The sequence below is a fragment of the Nannospalax galili genome, unplaced genomic scaffold, assembly GCF_000622305.1.
Source record: "Nannospalax galili isolate Female #2095 unplaced genomic scaffold, S.galili_v1.0 scaffold191, whole genome shotgun sequence".
In the NCBI taxonomy this organism is placed as follows: Eukaryota; Metazoa; Chordata; class Mammalia; order Rodentia; family Spalacidae; genus Nannospalax; species Nannospalax galili.
This window is the reverse complement of record NW_008331484.1, coordinates 443,787-457,517: the sequence shown is the minus strand read 5'-3', so window position 1 is coordinate 457,517 and position 13,731 is coordinate 443,787. Positions and strand designations below refer to the sequence as shown.

The 13,731-nt window shown below is 42.5% G+C and overlaps 1 protein-coding gene across 2 annotated transcripts in view; it reads left to right on the top strand.

The window, feature by feature from the left end:
• The first annotated feature begins 6 nt into the window (after positions 1-6).
• Nudt4 (nudix hydrolase 4) overlaps positions 7-13,731 on the top strand; it is a 19,877-nt gene continuing 6,152 nt past the window's right edge. For both annotated transcript variants that reach the window (XM_008823792.2, XM_008823784.2), the window contains exons 1-2: positions 7-137; positions 12,798-12,908. In XM_008823792.2, coding sequence (XP_008822014.1) covers positions 39-137; positions 12,798-12,908 — 210 coding nt within the window. In that variant the 5' untranslated portion in view covers positions 7-38. The remainder of the gene's footprint in view (positions 138-12,797; positions 12,909-13,731) is intronic.

Genomic DNA, 13,731 nt, shown 5'->3' with positions numbered 1-13,731 from the left:
AGCAGCGGCAGCCCGAGCAGCGGCCGGAGCCCGGCTCTATGATGAAGTTCAAGCCCAACCAGACGCGGACGTATGACCGCGAGGGCTTCAAGAAGCGGGCGGCGTGCCTGTGCTTCCGCAGCGAGCAGGAGGACGAGGTGAGCGACCGCGCCGCCGCCCTTCGCCGGCGGGACAAAGGGGCTCGGCCGGCCTAGCGGGGTCCCCGCGCCCGGGCAGACATGGCGAGCGCGGCCGAGCCCTGCTGCTTTTCCGCTTCCCTGCGGCGGTGTGGCGGTTTCGGGTTGAGTCTGGGCTGCTGTGCGGGTGGCGCACGGTCAGCCGCCTGCGGAGCCGAGCACCCCTCGGTCTGGTTTTAGCAGCCCACCTTTTAAGGGGATCCATTAACTCACAAGCCGGTGGCATGATTACGATTCATTTCACCATACTGCCTCAAGTTTTCTGACTCGCGGTGGCTAGTGAAACGTGGACTAACGCCAGGCGGGACAAGATAGGCTGGAAATGGGGCAGAGTTGCCATTTTCGGACTGTAATCGCTCGCTCCTCAACGTTTCTCACGGCTTCTTGGCCGTGTGGCTTGACATCTGGTAAGGAGCGGTCTTCCGTTGTTCTAAGAGCAAGCAGTCAAGGCGTCTATGATTTTACCCCTCTGCTTTGTATTGATAGAGGCCCTTGAGCTTTCCCTGGAGAGCGATTTTTGCTTATTTGTTCATTTTTAAAAATGGCTCGCCGTATTAAATTTTCTCAGGGCAGTAAGTCACTTGGTAGCTGATGAAAATCTTGTAGGATTGCGAAGCCTAAAATGATCAGATAAGGAGAAAGTTAGCATTCTGAGGTCTGCTTCCATAACTGTGTCCAGTAAAATATGGGCTAAAGCTAGAGATGTTCCGGAATTCCATGGTCTTCTTGGTGCTAGCCCCTTAAGTTTTGACATAGCATACACTCAGAGGTGTAACTGTTCTTTATTAACACAAATCACGTGCTTGAAAGTTATTCTCTTTAAACCGTCTTTGCCTTTTGTTATCTATCAGAGTCTCACTATGTAGACCAGTCTGGCCTTGATCTCAGAGATCTTCCCAAGTGCGGGATTAAAGGCCTGTGCCACCAACACCCGGCCTTTATTGTTAAAAAGAAACTAAGCACTTGGGGTTAGTTGGAGGCCTTTAAGTATTAAACCTAAATCCTGAAGGAACTTCCAGAGAAAGGTCTTTGAAGTGGGTCTACTTGAAGAAATGCAGCCGGGTGTGATGGCGCACACCTTTAATCCCAGCTCTCGGGAGGCAGAGGCAGGCGGATCTCTGTGAGTTCAAGGCCAGCCTGGTCTACATAGTGAGTTCCAGGACAGCTGGAGCTACAGGGAGACTCTGTCTCAAAAAGACCAAAAAGAAAAGAAGAAATGCAAGGGTTTTTAACCATTTACCAAGAGAACAAAGTCAACAAACGTTAAATACATTCTTTAAAGAAAAGGGGACAGGGGAGAAGGACCATGTTAGGGTAAAGCAAACTGAATATATGAGAATAGTGACCAAGGTAGATGAGGGATCTGGACCTTAGGTGCTGCCAGGAGAAAGTTTGTTAAATTTAATCCTTTTCCAAGGTAGTGTTGGTTAGTCTGTTTTATGGGTGAGAAGATAGCTCAGAGCATGAGTACTTTCCCAGATGACACAGGAAGTAGTAGAGTCAGAATTCAGGATTCAGTTCCTACTCCAGATGCTGGGCTCTAGCAGAGGGCCTGTCCCATAGCAGTAGGATGCTCGAAGTTTGTTGAATAGGAGAAATTTTGTGAGGCTCAACTTCAAAGTCTTATGAAAGTGTTACCTTTGAAGTCTTGCTGTAATATGAACTTGGAAATCCAGACTTTATTTTAAAAAGTGTTTGTGTGGGGCATGGTGGTGCATACCTTTAATCCCAGCACTCCTGGAGGCAGAGGCGGGCGCATCTCTGTGAATTCAAGGCCAGCCTGGTCTACATAGTGAGTTTCAGGACAGCTGGGGCTACAGGGAGACCCTGTCTCAAAAAGACCAGAAAAAGAAAAAAAGTGTGTATGTGCACATATAATACACATATATGCACGCACCACACACACATGCACACCAATTCCTGAGGAAAACTATGGGGGATAGGAGAAATCTGAAATGATCAGAACTGCTAGTATGGCAAAGCAGTCTTGACAAGAGTTTCAGAAATTACCTTAAGAGGAACATGGGTTGCTTGTGTGTGTACTTAGAAATTATTTCTACTGGGTACAGGGAAGGGAGGCATGTAGCTCAGTAGTAGAGAGCTTGCCTAGCACATGGAGGCCCTGGGTTCCATCCTGGCAGCACGTGCACAGGTGCACACACATACAAAACTACCCAGGAAATTGCTGTAAATTGTTACAGCCTCTCTAGTCAAATAAAACTAGTGTCCTTAAAAGTGAAATGTGCAAGGCTTGAGGAGTAGAGAAGTCCATTGTCTAAAACTGTAAATCTTGGAACCTGGAGACTGGGAAACTGAACAGATCACTTTGTTAGAGCATGTTCTGTGAAGGAAGGCTCTGGAATTCTCTAAAATGCACCTTCAACATCTGGTTTAGCTCTTCAAGAGTTTTTTATTTCTGTGGTTGTGTCTAGTCAAGGCTCTTTCTATTATGTGAAAATTATAGAATAAACTCTTAGCAAAACAATGTTGTCCAGGAAAGCTACAGATTGACTTCCACTCTTAAAATGACATTACTAGCCTTCCAAGGATTGAATGCAGAGCAGTTTGAACCCACCTCTCTAGTTAGTGAGCAAGAAATGTTTCTCTACTGGGTTAAAAACATCTCAGTCCTGGTTAGGACATTTAAATATATGTTTTGAGGAGAGTAACTTTGAATAAAAGAGTAATTACTATTTGACCCTATTGCTGGGATTGCAGCATGAGCCAGGATGCCTAACAGGATCTAATGATAGAGTCATCTTTGGGGGTATGGGGTGGCTTTATGTTTTTGTTTTTCCTGTTTCCTTTTTCTGCCCTTTGTTATTCCTTAAAGTAGCATAGAAGAGGTTACACCAAGCATGGCATAGGGATATGTTAAGAACCCCAACACTTGGGAGGCTGAGGGCAAGAAGATTGTGTGAGGCCAGCCTAAAAAAGAAAAGGAAAGAAAAGGAAAATTAGGTTGCAAAAATAACTCATTCCAAGGTCACAGAGCAAGCTAGTCTTTTTGAATCCAAGTCTTTTGTTCATGAGTCTTGCGCTTCTCAGACCAACCTCTCTGGCTGTTATTCCTATGGCAAACCACCATCCACTGTGACAGTTGAACTTCCAGGCAAACCCATAGATAATTGTCCCTGAGAGTAGCTGGGATGCTGTGCTTGTGCAAAGATGGCAGTAGCTTTATGAATAGGTAACCAGAAATTACTTCCGTTGAACATATTTGCATATGCTTGAACAGTGGATGTGAAGATGAAGTTTCAGCTCATAAGAGCATATTCTGTAGTGGGAGGTTAGATAAATGACTAAAAGAAGGAAATACAATGGCATAAATATGCTTTATGGGCTCTGACTTTGGAATCCTATGTGTGTCATTTGGAAAGTTCAGCAAATTAGAAAGGAGGGACAAGGATCACAAATAGAGTAAGACTTGGGACTATGCTCTACTTGATTGCAGCTTAGGATAAAAAAGAAAAAGAAATAATTTAACAAGCAACTAAGCACCTTGGGCAGAAGATATAGCTCAGTGATTGCTTGCCTTCCATGCCCAAGGTTCTGGGTTCAGTTTCCCCCCAGCACTGGGAAAAAACAAAACATTGAGCACTTCAAATGTAAGGTTGAGGACTTAACTGGGCAAAAAAGGAACCCTTAGTTTTAAGCAAGTACATTTAGATGTTAGATTCTTGAGAGTCATCTGACAGCAAAATGGGACATAGACTCCTGAAGGGAGAAATAGAAATGACTTGATCCTGGTTGGAGTCCAGGTACAGTTGCAAGGAAAGGCATTAACAGATCAGTCCTGAGAGCTGACGCTGATTCCATCTTTGGACCTGTTGCTCTAATTAAATAAAGCTCCCAGAGTTGGGGGGCTGTAACTTCTACAGATGGTCTGCTGTAAAGCTGAAAACCCTGGAAAATCCAAATGCAGTAAAGTCATACAGTAAAGCCAAGGCAGTGAAAAAGAAAAAGCACCTCAGAACATAAACTTGGCCCAGAAACCAGAGCTCTAATGAGCAGTAACCCTCATCAAGAATGTTAGTGTAATGTAATCTGGCATCTTTACACTTAGGATCAGCTGTTACACCCGAGGCAGTCACCCTTTTCATACGTATAGTCACATTTACTCAAATGGACCATTTTTTTCAAAATTAAACCCCCCAGAATAGCCTTTTTAATTTTCCCTCAGGGTTGTCTTTTATTACCTTTTGTACTGCTGGAGAGTTGAACTCAGAGCCTGGGCTTGCTAGGCAGCACTCTGCCACTGAGCAACATCCCCAGCCCAACATAAGCTTTTTTTTTTTTTTTTTTTTTACTCTTTATTATTTTTATTTTATGTCTATGGGTGTATTGCCTGCATGTATGTGAGTGCACCTGTGTTGTGCATTGCCGCTGAGATCAGATTCCCCTGGAACTGAAGTTAAGGACGACTCTCGTAGCCACCACGTGGGGGTACTGGGAATCAAACCCAGGTCCTCTGCAAGAGCAGTCAGCACTCTCAACCACTGAGCCATCTCTCCAGCCTCCTGATTTTTTAAACACAGGGAAGTCTATTCATCTGTGACTATGGCTCCCCCAGACCTAGGAAGGACCTCTTAGGGAAGGTACTTTGTCTGCCATTTGCATGTTTTCTTTAGGGTGACTGCAGGTTTGTTCTCCCGCCTGGTGGAATCAGTAACCTCTAATAAATCTTTCCTCTGGTCTCAGCCATGACTTATAGAAGATTAAATGTCTACTTTCCTCTCTGTGGTCTTACTAAGGTGACAGACCATTGATACAGTGAAGGAATTACAACCTGTGAATGGCCAGGTATTTACTGTGTAAGCTCTTGATAAATCTTCTTATTGGATGATCTTTTAGTTCAGCTTTGTTACTTGAGTAATACCATTTTACAACATTATTTAGCATGCTAACTATACTGTACATCCAGTAGATTTTGAGGGTGCTATAGAAATGTGTAGGTGCCTGTCTGCTTGGGGATATCGAATAGCAATGCTTTGTGGTATGTTTCTGTGGGTTTAGCTACTTTCTGAAGGCAACATAATTAAAAAAGCAAGTGTTATAACTAGGCAAGTGGCTTTATCAAAACAAAATTACAGTAGATTGTGCTGGGAGTTAATTTCAGATTTCCGTACGTGCCCAGGGTATTAGTAGTTTATTTGACTCACCAACTCAGTCTTTTTTTTTTTAAGGTATGATGAAGCTGAGAATGTAAAGTTATACCTAGTCAAAACAATCCCTACATTTACTTATTTATTGTATGTGTTTGGGCATTGCTGTCATGGTCAGAGGACAATTTATGGGAGTCATGGGGATCATCATCAGTGTTGGTGGCAAGCTTCCTTATCTGCTGAGCCATCTCACTGACAATCTGTTTCAGATAAGCTTGCCTCTGTAGGTCAGGTTTGCCTAGAACTCAGTATGTAGTCTAGGCTGGCCTTCAACCTGCTGCAGTCTCCTGCCTCAGCCTCTCAAATGCTGGGATTATAAGCATGAGCCACAGTCCCTGACTTAAACCTAATTTGTTTTTAAGGGTAGGGATCTAGCTCAGTGGTATATCCTTGCCTGATCCTAGCATGTACAAGGCCTGGGGCTAGATACTTAGTACCAGAGGAGGAAAAAAAGAATAATGTGATGTATGGAAGACTTTGAAATTTGTAGTGACAGAAGGATGAAAGGTGGGTTTCTTCTGAATATTTCATATGGTGAAAGCATACTTAATTATATCTTTTACCTGGCTTGATTTTTTTTTTTTTTTTTTTTTCCCTCTATGCATAGGGATGCATGCTTTTCATCCCAGCACTGGTAAGGTTGAGGCAGGAGGATCACTACAAGATCAAGACCGGTTTGGTCTACATAGTAGGTTCCAGGCCAGCTAAACCAATAATTCAAAAATCAAAAATGGGTGCTGGAGCTGTAGGTCCCTGGTAGAACACTTGTTTTGCATACATGAAGCCCAAGGTTCAATCTCCACTACTACCAAAAAAAAAAAAAAAAAGAATTTGCATAGTACTAGGTGTTGAACTCCTCAGGGTCTTGTGAGTATAGGCAGGTACTGCCTCTTTTTATTTACTTGGTTATTTACTCTTGAGACAAGATCTCACTAAATTGCCCAGGGTCATCTTCAACTAGCTCTGTAACCTGGGCAGGACTTGAATTTCTGATCCCTTGCCCTCCCTCTTAGAGTAGTTAGAATTGCAAGCTTGGGCCACTATGCCCCTTTTAGTTTGCACTATTAACTGGAAAAGGGTAGCTAAAATCTTTTCTAAATATACAGTATTAATTTTGGCTTCTGGAAAACTGTACTGAATAGACTTCACAAAATCATTTTTGATGTTTTATTTTGGTTTTTTGACACAGGGTTTTATGTAGTCCAGGTTGGCCTCAAGTTCTTAGTCCGCCTACCTCCACCTCTCAAGTGCTGGGGTTCACAAGCATGTACCGCCACACTGGACTCTTTCTCTTTAATCATCACTTACTCCTCCCCTCCTAAACATGGCCTTGCTTTCATCTGAACTTGAACGGACTAGTCCTGAGTAGACAAGTGCTCACCAAAACATGCTGGTTTTCAATGTCCACTATGGTGTTTATGTCACGTTTCTTAACTAGTAGTTCAGATGCCATAGTCATTTCTTCATTACGTGTATATACTAGGACTGGAAAGATGTCTCAGTGGTTAAGAACACTTGCTGTTCTTCCAGAGGACCTGAGATCGAATTCCAGCACCCACATGGCAGCTAACAACCATTCATAACTCCAGTTTCAGGAGATCCAAACCTCTGACTTCTGTGGGCATTGCCTAACACGGGTATACTTAAATGCGTGCAATACACTCATACATATAATAAATAAAAACGAGTATTAGAGCCGGGCATGGTGGCACATTCCTTTAATCCCAGCACTTGGGAGGCATAGGAGACGGATCTCTGAATTCGAGGCCAGCATGGTCTACATAGCAAGTCCAGGCCAGTTGGGCCTACAGGGAGACCCTGTCTCAAAATGACAAAAAAAGAAAAAAAAAAAAAAAAAAAAAAAAAAAAAAAAGTATTACTTATTTAAATCAATTCTGTTTTGGAAAGATGCATTTGAAATTAATGCTTTGATCAAATTGAATCTTTTTAGAATGTCCAGAGACTCTTGGATGAGTTGTTGGACTAGGCTAAAACACTTGTCCAAAAATTATATAGGTCTGTTTTAAATTTATATAGATCTATCTTTTCTTGCTGGTGTCATCCACAAAATTCTGACCTACTATGTGACTTGTATTCCTTTCCCCACCTCAAAGACTAGAACACTTTAAGGAAAAGACCATTGATCTGTGGTGACCAGTATATTCAGTGTCCGAGCGCAGCCAACCACTTCCTTCTCCGCAGTGCTTCTCCTAGAGCTGGAGGGTGAGCTGAATTACTGCTTGTTTGGCAGGAGGTAGAGTATCCTGTCTCTGAAGACTGAGGATTATAAAGCCACAGTGAATGGTTTGGGTTTAGATGTCAGGTACTTGATGCTTCTTTGAAGTGGTGATCTTAGCTGAAGGTAGGTAGATAGCTAAATTACACCTTTTACCTGGTCTTTAAAGGAAGCTTCTTTTTTTTGTTTCTTTATTATTTTTTTGTGTATGAGTGTATTGTCTGCAGGTAGGTAGGTGCACCTGTATCATGCAATGCCGTCGAAGGTCAGAAGAGGTCGTCGGATCCCCTGGAACTGGAGTTAAAGATATGTGGGTGCCGGGTCCTCTGCAAGAACCACCAGTGCTCTTAAATGCTAAGCCATCTCTCTAGCCCCACAAAGGAAGCTTCTTTTAAAGTGTCATAGCTGTATAGTCCAGTATGTGGCTCTTGGAATGAGCACTTGAAATATGACTGGCGAGTTGAGGGACTGAACTTTTAATTTTGTTTCTTCTTAAGCTGCTAGTGGCAACTGGTATACATGCAGCTCTAGAGTTCCATAAAGCATGACAAAAAGGAAAATCACATGCTTCAGGACAGACTGGAATTGGCTGATTAAGGGCATGTGGGTGTAGGATGAAAAACATTCAATGAAACATAGTGAATTACAAATCGGCCATCACCAAAAATGAATATTAGCAAGCCGCTCTTCCTAAGCTAGTATTCACCCTTTTTCATAGACCTTAAATAGCAATATTTTAAACCTATTACATTTCCTATTTTACTGAGGTAGAGACTTGCTGGCTAGCCTGAGCCTGGCACTCACTCTGTAGGAATAACCTCAGACTTGTGGGGATCCTTCAGCCTTTTCCTACCAAGTTGTGGGATTATAGGTAATTATCACTAGGATACTCTCATAATTTATATTCCATCTTTTAAAGACTGTGTTAGAGCTAGGCGTGATGGCACATGCTTGTAATCTCAGCACTTGGGAGGTAGAAGCAGGAAGATCTGGAGTTCCAGATCATCCTTGGCTACATGAGTTTGATACCAGCCTGGGCTACATGATACCATCTCAAACACACACACCCTGAAAAAAAAATGTTAGTGAATTGGTAATGAAATCATCATTGACCTAGATACATGACACTTTGGGTTTCAGTTTTTAGGACTCTAACATTGTGAATATCTGCGGTTTTGAAACTCCTTTCTAAATGAAAACATACTGTCAGTGTCTTGCCACCTTCACTCACTCTCCTGTCTCTTTATAAAGGATCAAAGGAATCACTTAGCACAGAATTATGGAGTAAGAATTTCATCTAGCTAATCATACCATCTCTAACCTGGATCTAGTGACAAGAATAAAAGGCCTGTGACTGGGTCAGAAGCAGTGATTGTTTACCAGCTGGTGCTATGGGGTATGCAAACACTTAGATTCATGGTCCCATACAGGATCAATCCAGTGATTACCTTAGTAAGCGTACTTTTGGAGTAACAAAGTGAGATTTGCAGTTTAACTTTGTTTAGAATTTGAATATAAAAGCCCCTTCCTCACAGGCATTCTGGATTTTTCCATTTTCCTAACCACTCAGAGTATTCTCAGCCATACTTTATTACATATCAGTTTAAAGATTCATTTAATGAATCTTTGCAGGTTTTTTAATGTGTTTATTTTCTGCCATCCTGTCATTAATTCTCAGAATTATAGAACAAGTATAACTAGCATCATTTGGGAACAAACAGTTTCTGGTAAGCTGATTCAGTGCAGTAGATGAGAGGACAGAGAGCTGGTAATGGCCAACGTGGACTGCCTAGGCCAGGGTCTAAGATGTTTAATCCTACAAGACAGTTCTCCTTGCAGACAAAAACCTTATGCATAGAAAGGTCACTTGCTCTTTCATTTCTTGTCTGTATAAGTTCAGACTCAGGTTTTCCATTTCTGCTACATTTGCTTAACTCTGGTTCTTTAGTTTCTAATTATATTTGCACCCTATTTGCTAATACTTAAACCTGAAATTTAAAGCTCATTTTGGACATGATACTCCCCTCAGAGAAGCCATAAGGCGTGAACTAAGGCCTTGCCAAACATAATGTTAATCTATAGTCTTTTTTCTGGATTTGCCACTGTTTTGCCAGTTAATGTGCTTGAAATGATGCTGGCAGAGCAAGTGATCCAGAGTAAGAGGAACAATGCTGGTCCCTTAAACATTGATTGACCACTGCTATGAGATAAAGGCATGCCCCTAGGCACAGGTGTGCTGCTCATCTAATGAGGGTGTTGGCCTCCTGGACAGATATGCTCTTGTCTTCAACTCAGCCTGTTAAGGGTGTAAAGGAAAGGTGGGAGTTGTTGAACTACTGTTGTTGACTGAAACTATCCAGTTGGGGAAAGTTGAGTCCCAAGCACCCACGTGAAAAGTCAGGCATAGTGACACACACCTCTAGCCACAGTGCTTTGGTGGTTGGGAGGCCAGGCAGTGTCGCCAAAATAGCTCAGTGAGAGAATAGGTCTCAAAGCATAAGGTAGAAAGCAACAGAGGAAAATGCTAGACATCTCCCTCTGCTCTGCACACTCATGCATGAGTGCACTCACTGCATAGACAAGTGCACACTCACCAGCTTACCTCAAATACAGCACATCTTTGTCAAAAAGTCAGTGTACACATTGGGGAGTAATCTTTTCCCCCAGGGCTGGCGATACAGCTCAGTGGTAGAGTGCTTGCCTAGTGTGCGGGTTAGTTTTTATTGTCAACTTGATACAACCTAGAGTCACCTGGGAAGAGGGGCTCTCAATAGAATAATTTTCTAGATCAGATTGCCCTGTGGCTATGTCTATAGAAAGATTGTTGTGGACTGAATAGCTGGCACAGCCGTTAAAGGCTCAGGCGCACAACCAAAGGTGGTTCTGATTGATGTGGGCAGGTAAGTCTGGGCTGTATAAGAAAGCTAGCTAAGGGGCTGGAGAGATGGCTCAGTGGTTAAGAGAACTGGCTGCTCTTGCAGAGGACCCAGGTTCGAATGCTAGCACCCACATGGTGGCTAACAACCATCCATAACTCCTGTTCCAGAGGATCTGATGCCCTCTTCTGACCTCTTGAGGGCACTGCACGACACGGATACACTTAAATACATGCAGGCAATACATATATATGAAATAAAAATATAAATAAAAAAGGTGAGCATGAGGTCAGAGGGCAAGTGAAATGAGCAGCATTCCTTCATGAATTCTTCATTCCTGCTTGAGTTCCTGCCCTGACTTCCCTCAATAATAGATTGTGACCTGGAAGTGTAAGCTGAAGTAAACCCTATCCTCTCTAGGTTTCTTTTGATCAGAGTGGTTTATCCCAGCGTCAGAAAGGAAACTAGAACACCTAGCACATTCAAGGCCTTGGGTTCCATTAACAAGTACCACCAAAAAGGGGGAGGGCATTCTGAATGTAGTGGTATACTCCACACACACACACACACACACACACACACACACACACACAGAAGAACTGCTTAAATTTACTTGAAGGCAATATACAATAATATTGCAACATTTTTGTTCAAGATGCTTCTGTTACCTTCATAACATTTGGTTGTTAGAGCATTTTCTAAAACTTGAGTTTTCAACCTAACCTAGGCCAGTCTTTCATTTGCAAGATGGCTGTGTCAGTACTAGTCAATGGTTAGCAGCTAGGATGCTTGTTTGTGCTGGTAAGTAATCTTTTTAAGGGTCAGACTTTAGGCTTTATGCCTATAGACCTCCTTAAGAGGCGAGGCCAGGTATTTTAGTGTTTGCAAACCATATGGTCTGTTTCCAAAACTCTGCTGTTGCAGCAGCAGAAATGCAGCCAGACAATATGCAAAAGTGAGTATGAGTGACGAGATTCTAATAAAGTTGAACTGAAATTTGAACATCACAGAATTTAAAAACCATAAAAATTACCAGGTACACGCCTGTAAATCCTAGAACTCAGGTAGCAACACAGTGAGTTCAAGGGCAGCCAGCCTGTACTACCTACCAATTTCCAGGACAGCCTGAGCTATACACCAAGATCCTGCTTCAAACAACAACAACAAAAAATTGCCCATTTTTTAGCTCAGACTGCTCAAAACAGGTGGGTTATAGTTTGCCAGCCTTGTTCTAGACTGTAAGTTGCAACTACTTTATCAAAATGGAGTGACTTTACTCAAATGGGTTTGGAATCTGTGCAGGTACCTCTTTTCAGTTAATCATAGACATAAAAATAACACTCTGCCCCAGTCATTGGCTTTTCATACATTTCCCTAACTTTCTCACGTCTGTTGTATTCAAGAACTCTTTACATTTTATGGATGAAGAACAGGATGACTAGCCTATGGTCATGTCTCTTTAGTTGAAGAGTAATATTCCATAGCTAAAGAATAACTACTGTGTGGGGTTGGGGAGATGGCTCAGTGGGTAAAGTTCCTGGTGATGTAAGTATGAGAACCTGAGTTTTGATCCCTAGCATCCATGTGAAAAGCCAGGCATGGTGGCAGATACCTGTCATCCCAGCCTTGGGAGGGATGGGAGGGAGATGGGCATGTTCCAGGGGCTTGCTGGGCTCCAGGTTCAGTGAGAGATCCTGTCTCAAAAGAATGTAAGGGGCTGGAGAGATGGCTCAGCAGTTAAGAGCACTGCTCTTGCAGAGAACCCAGGTTCGATTCCCAGCACCCACATGGCAGCTATGAACGGTCCTTAACTCAGTTCCAGGGGAATCCAACACCCTCTTCTGACCTACAGGAGTGCATGACACGGGTGCACTCACATGCAGGCAATATACTCACACACATAAAATAAAAATAATAAAATATTAAAAAAAAAAAAACGTGGAGAGATAGAGGGCTACACTTGATGCTGGCCTCCGGTCTCTGCACACTCATAGTGGGCATACTCACCATTATGTACATGTACACACCCCCCAAAATAAAAATAACTCATGTGTCCACAAAACTCAGCGTATCCAACTCTAGGATTAAAAACTTGTCTAGGAACTAGAAGGCTGCACTTAGATCCCATAGTTTAAATGTTCAGTGATGCGACTGTCAGTGTGGAATGCTGACTTCAGCTCACCACATAGGTGCTCAGTTGGTGGCGGGGAGGGGTGTCCTTAGAAATTTCAATGAAATTTAAGAGCAATCTAGAATCCAGTTACAACCTGGAAAGGCTTGCAATGTTGTTTGTATCGTTCCTGTTTCTCAAGCCTGAAATACATGGTTGTTCTGGTTCTTGCAGGTGCTGTTGGTGAGTAGCAGTCGGTACCCAGACCAGTGGATTGTCCCAGGAGGGGGAATGGAGCCAGAGGAGGAGCCCGGCGGTGCTGCTGTGAGGGAAGTGTATGAGGAGGTGAGATGAAAAGGATTTTGTGTGAGTTGTACAAACAAGGCTTTTTGCCAGGTAATTCTGAGAAGGCAAGAAGACGGGCAGGTGGCAGAAGTGTTTTGATGTCTAATGCAACTTTTATAAGTGAATGACTATAGTTAACATTTTGCCAGATATATTTTTTTCTACCTAGTAAACAGCTAAAATGAATGTGTAAGTTTCCTAGAATTGTATTAATACGCAACTTCCTGTATTCAGAATTATCATTTGATTTAATCAGTGTATAACATGATGACCTTATCTCAGAGCCAGGTCATTATTGCATTAACCAGATACATTCATGTGCTGTAATTCTCACATTAATAAGCAAATTGCTTATATTTTGTGTCTTAAAATTCAGTAAAATGTGGCCCCCAAGTCACTTCCTTTACTTGAATAGGATTTCCTTTGGTGTAAGTTATAAGCGGGAAGTATATGCCTATGCTCTCTTTGGGCTTTGGAGCACATCAAGAAAGGTTTCAGAGATGGGTCTTGACAGTTGGGCAGCTTTCTGATGAGAGTACCTCCCACAGAGGAAGCTCCAAGGCCCAGTGCACAGGAGCACTGAGCTTGCTGTTGGTCAGATAAGTGCGAGGGAGGGTCTCACTACAGTGAAAAGGTAGCATATAGAATTGTAACCTCTGGACTAGTGGAAAAAGGAGAAAGGCAGGTTTTTATGAAAAGGAAGAACCTATTCACATGGAAAAGTCCATCTTTGTTCAGAGATTATTCCAGTTTGATAGGAATTTTTTTTTATTTATTTATTTATTTATTTATTTATTTATTTATTTATTTATTTATTTATTTA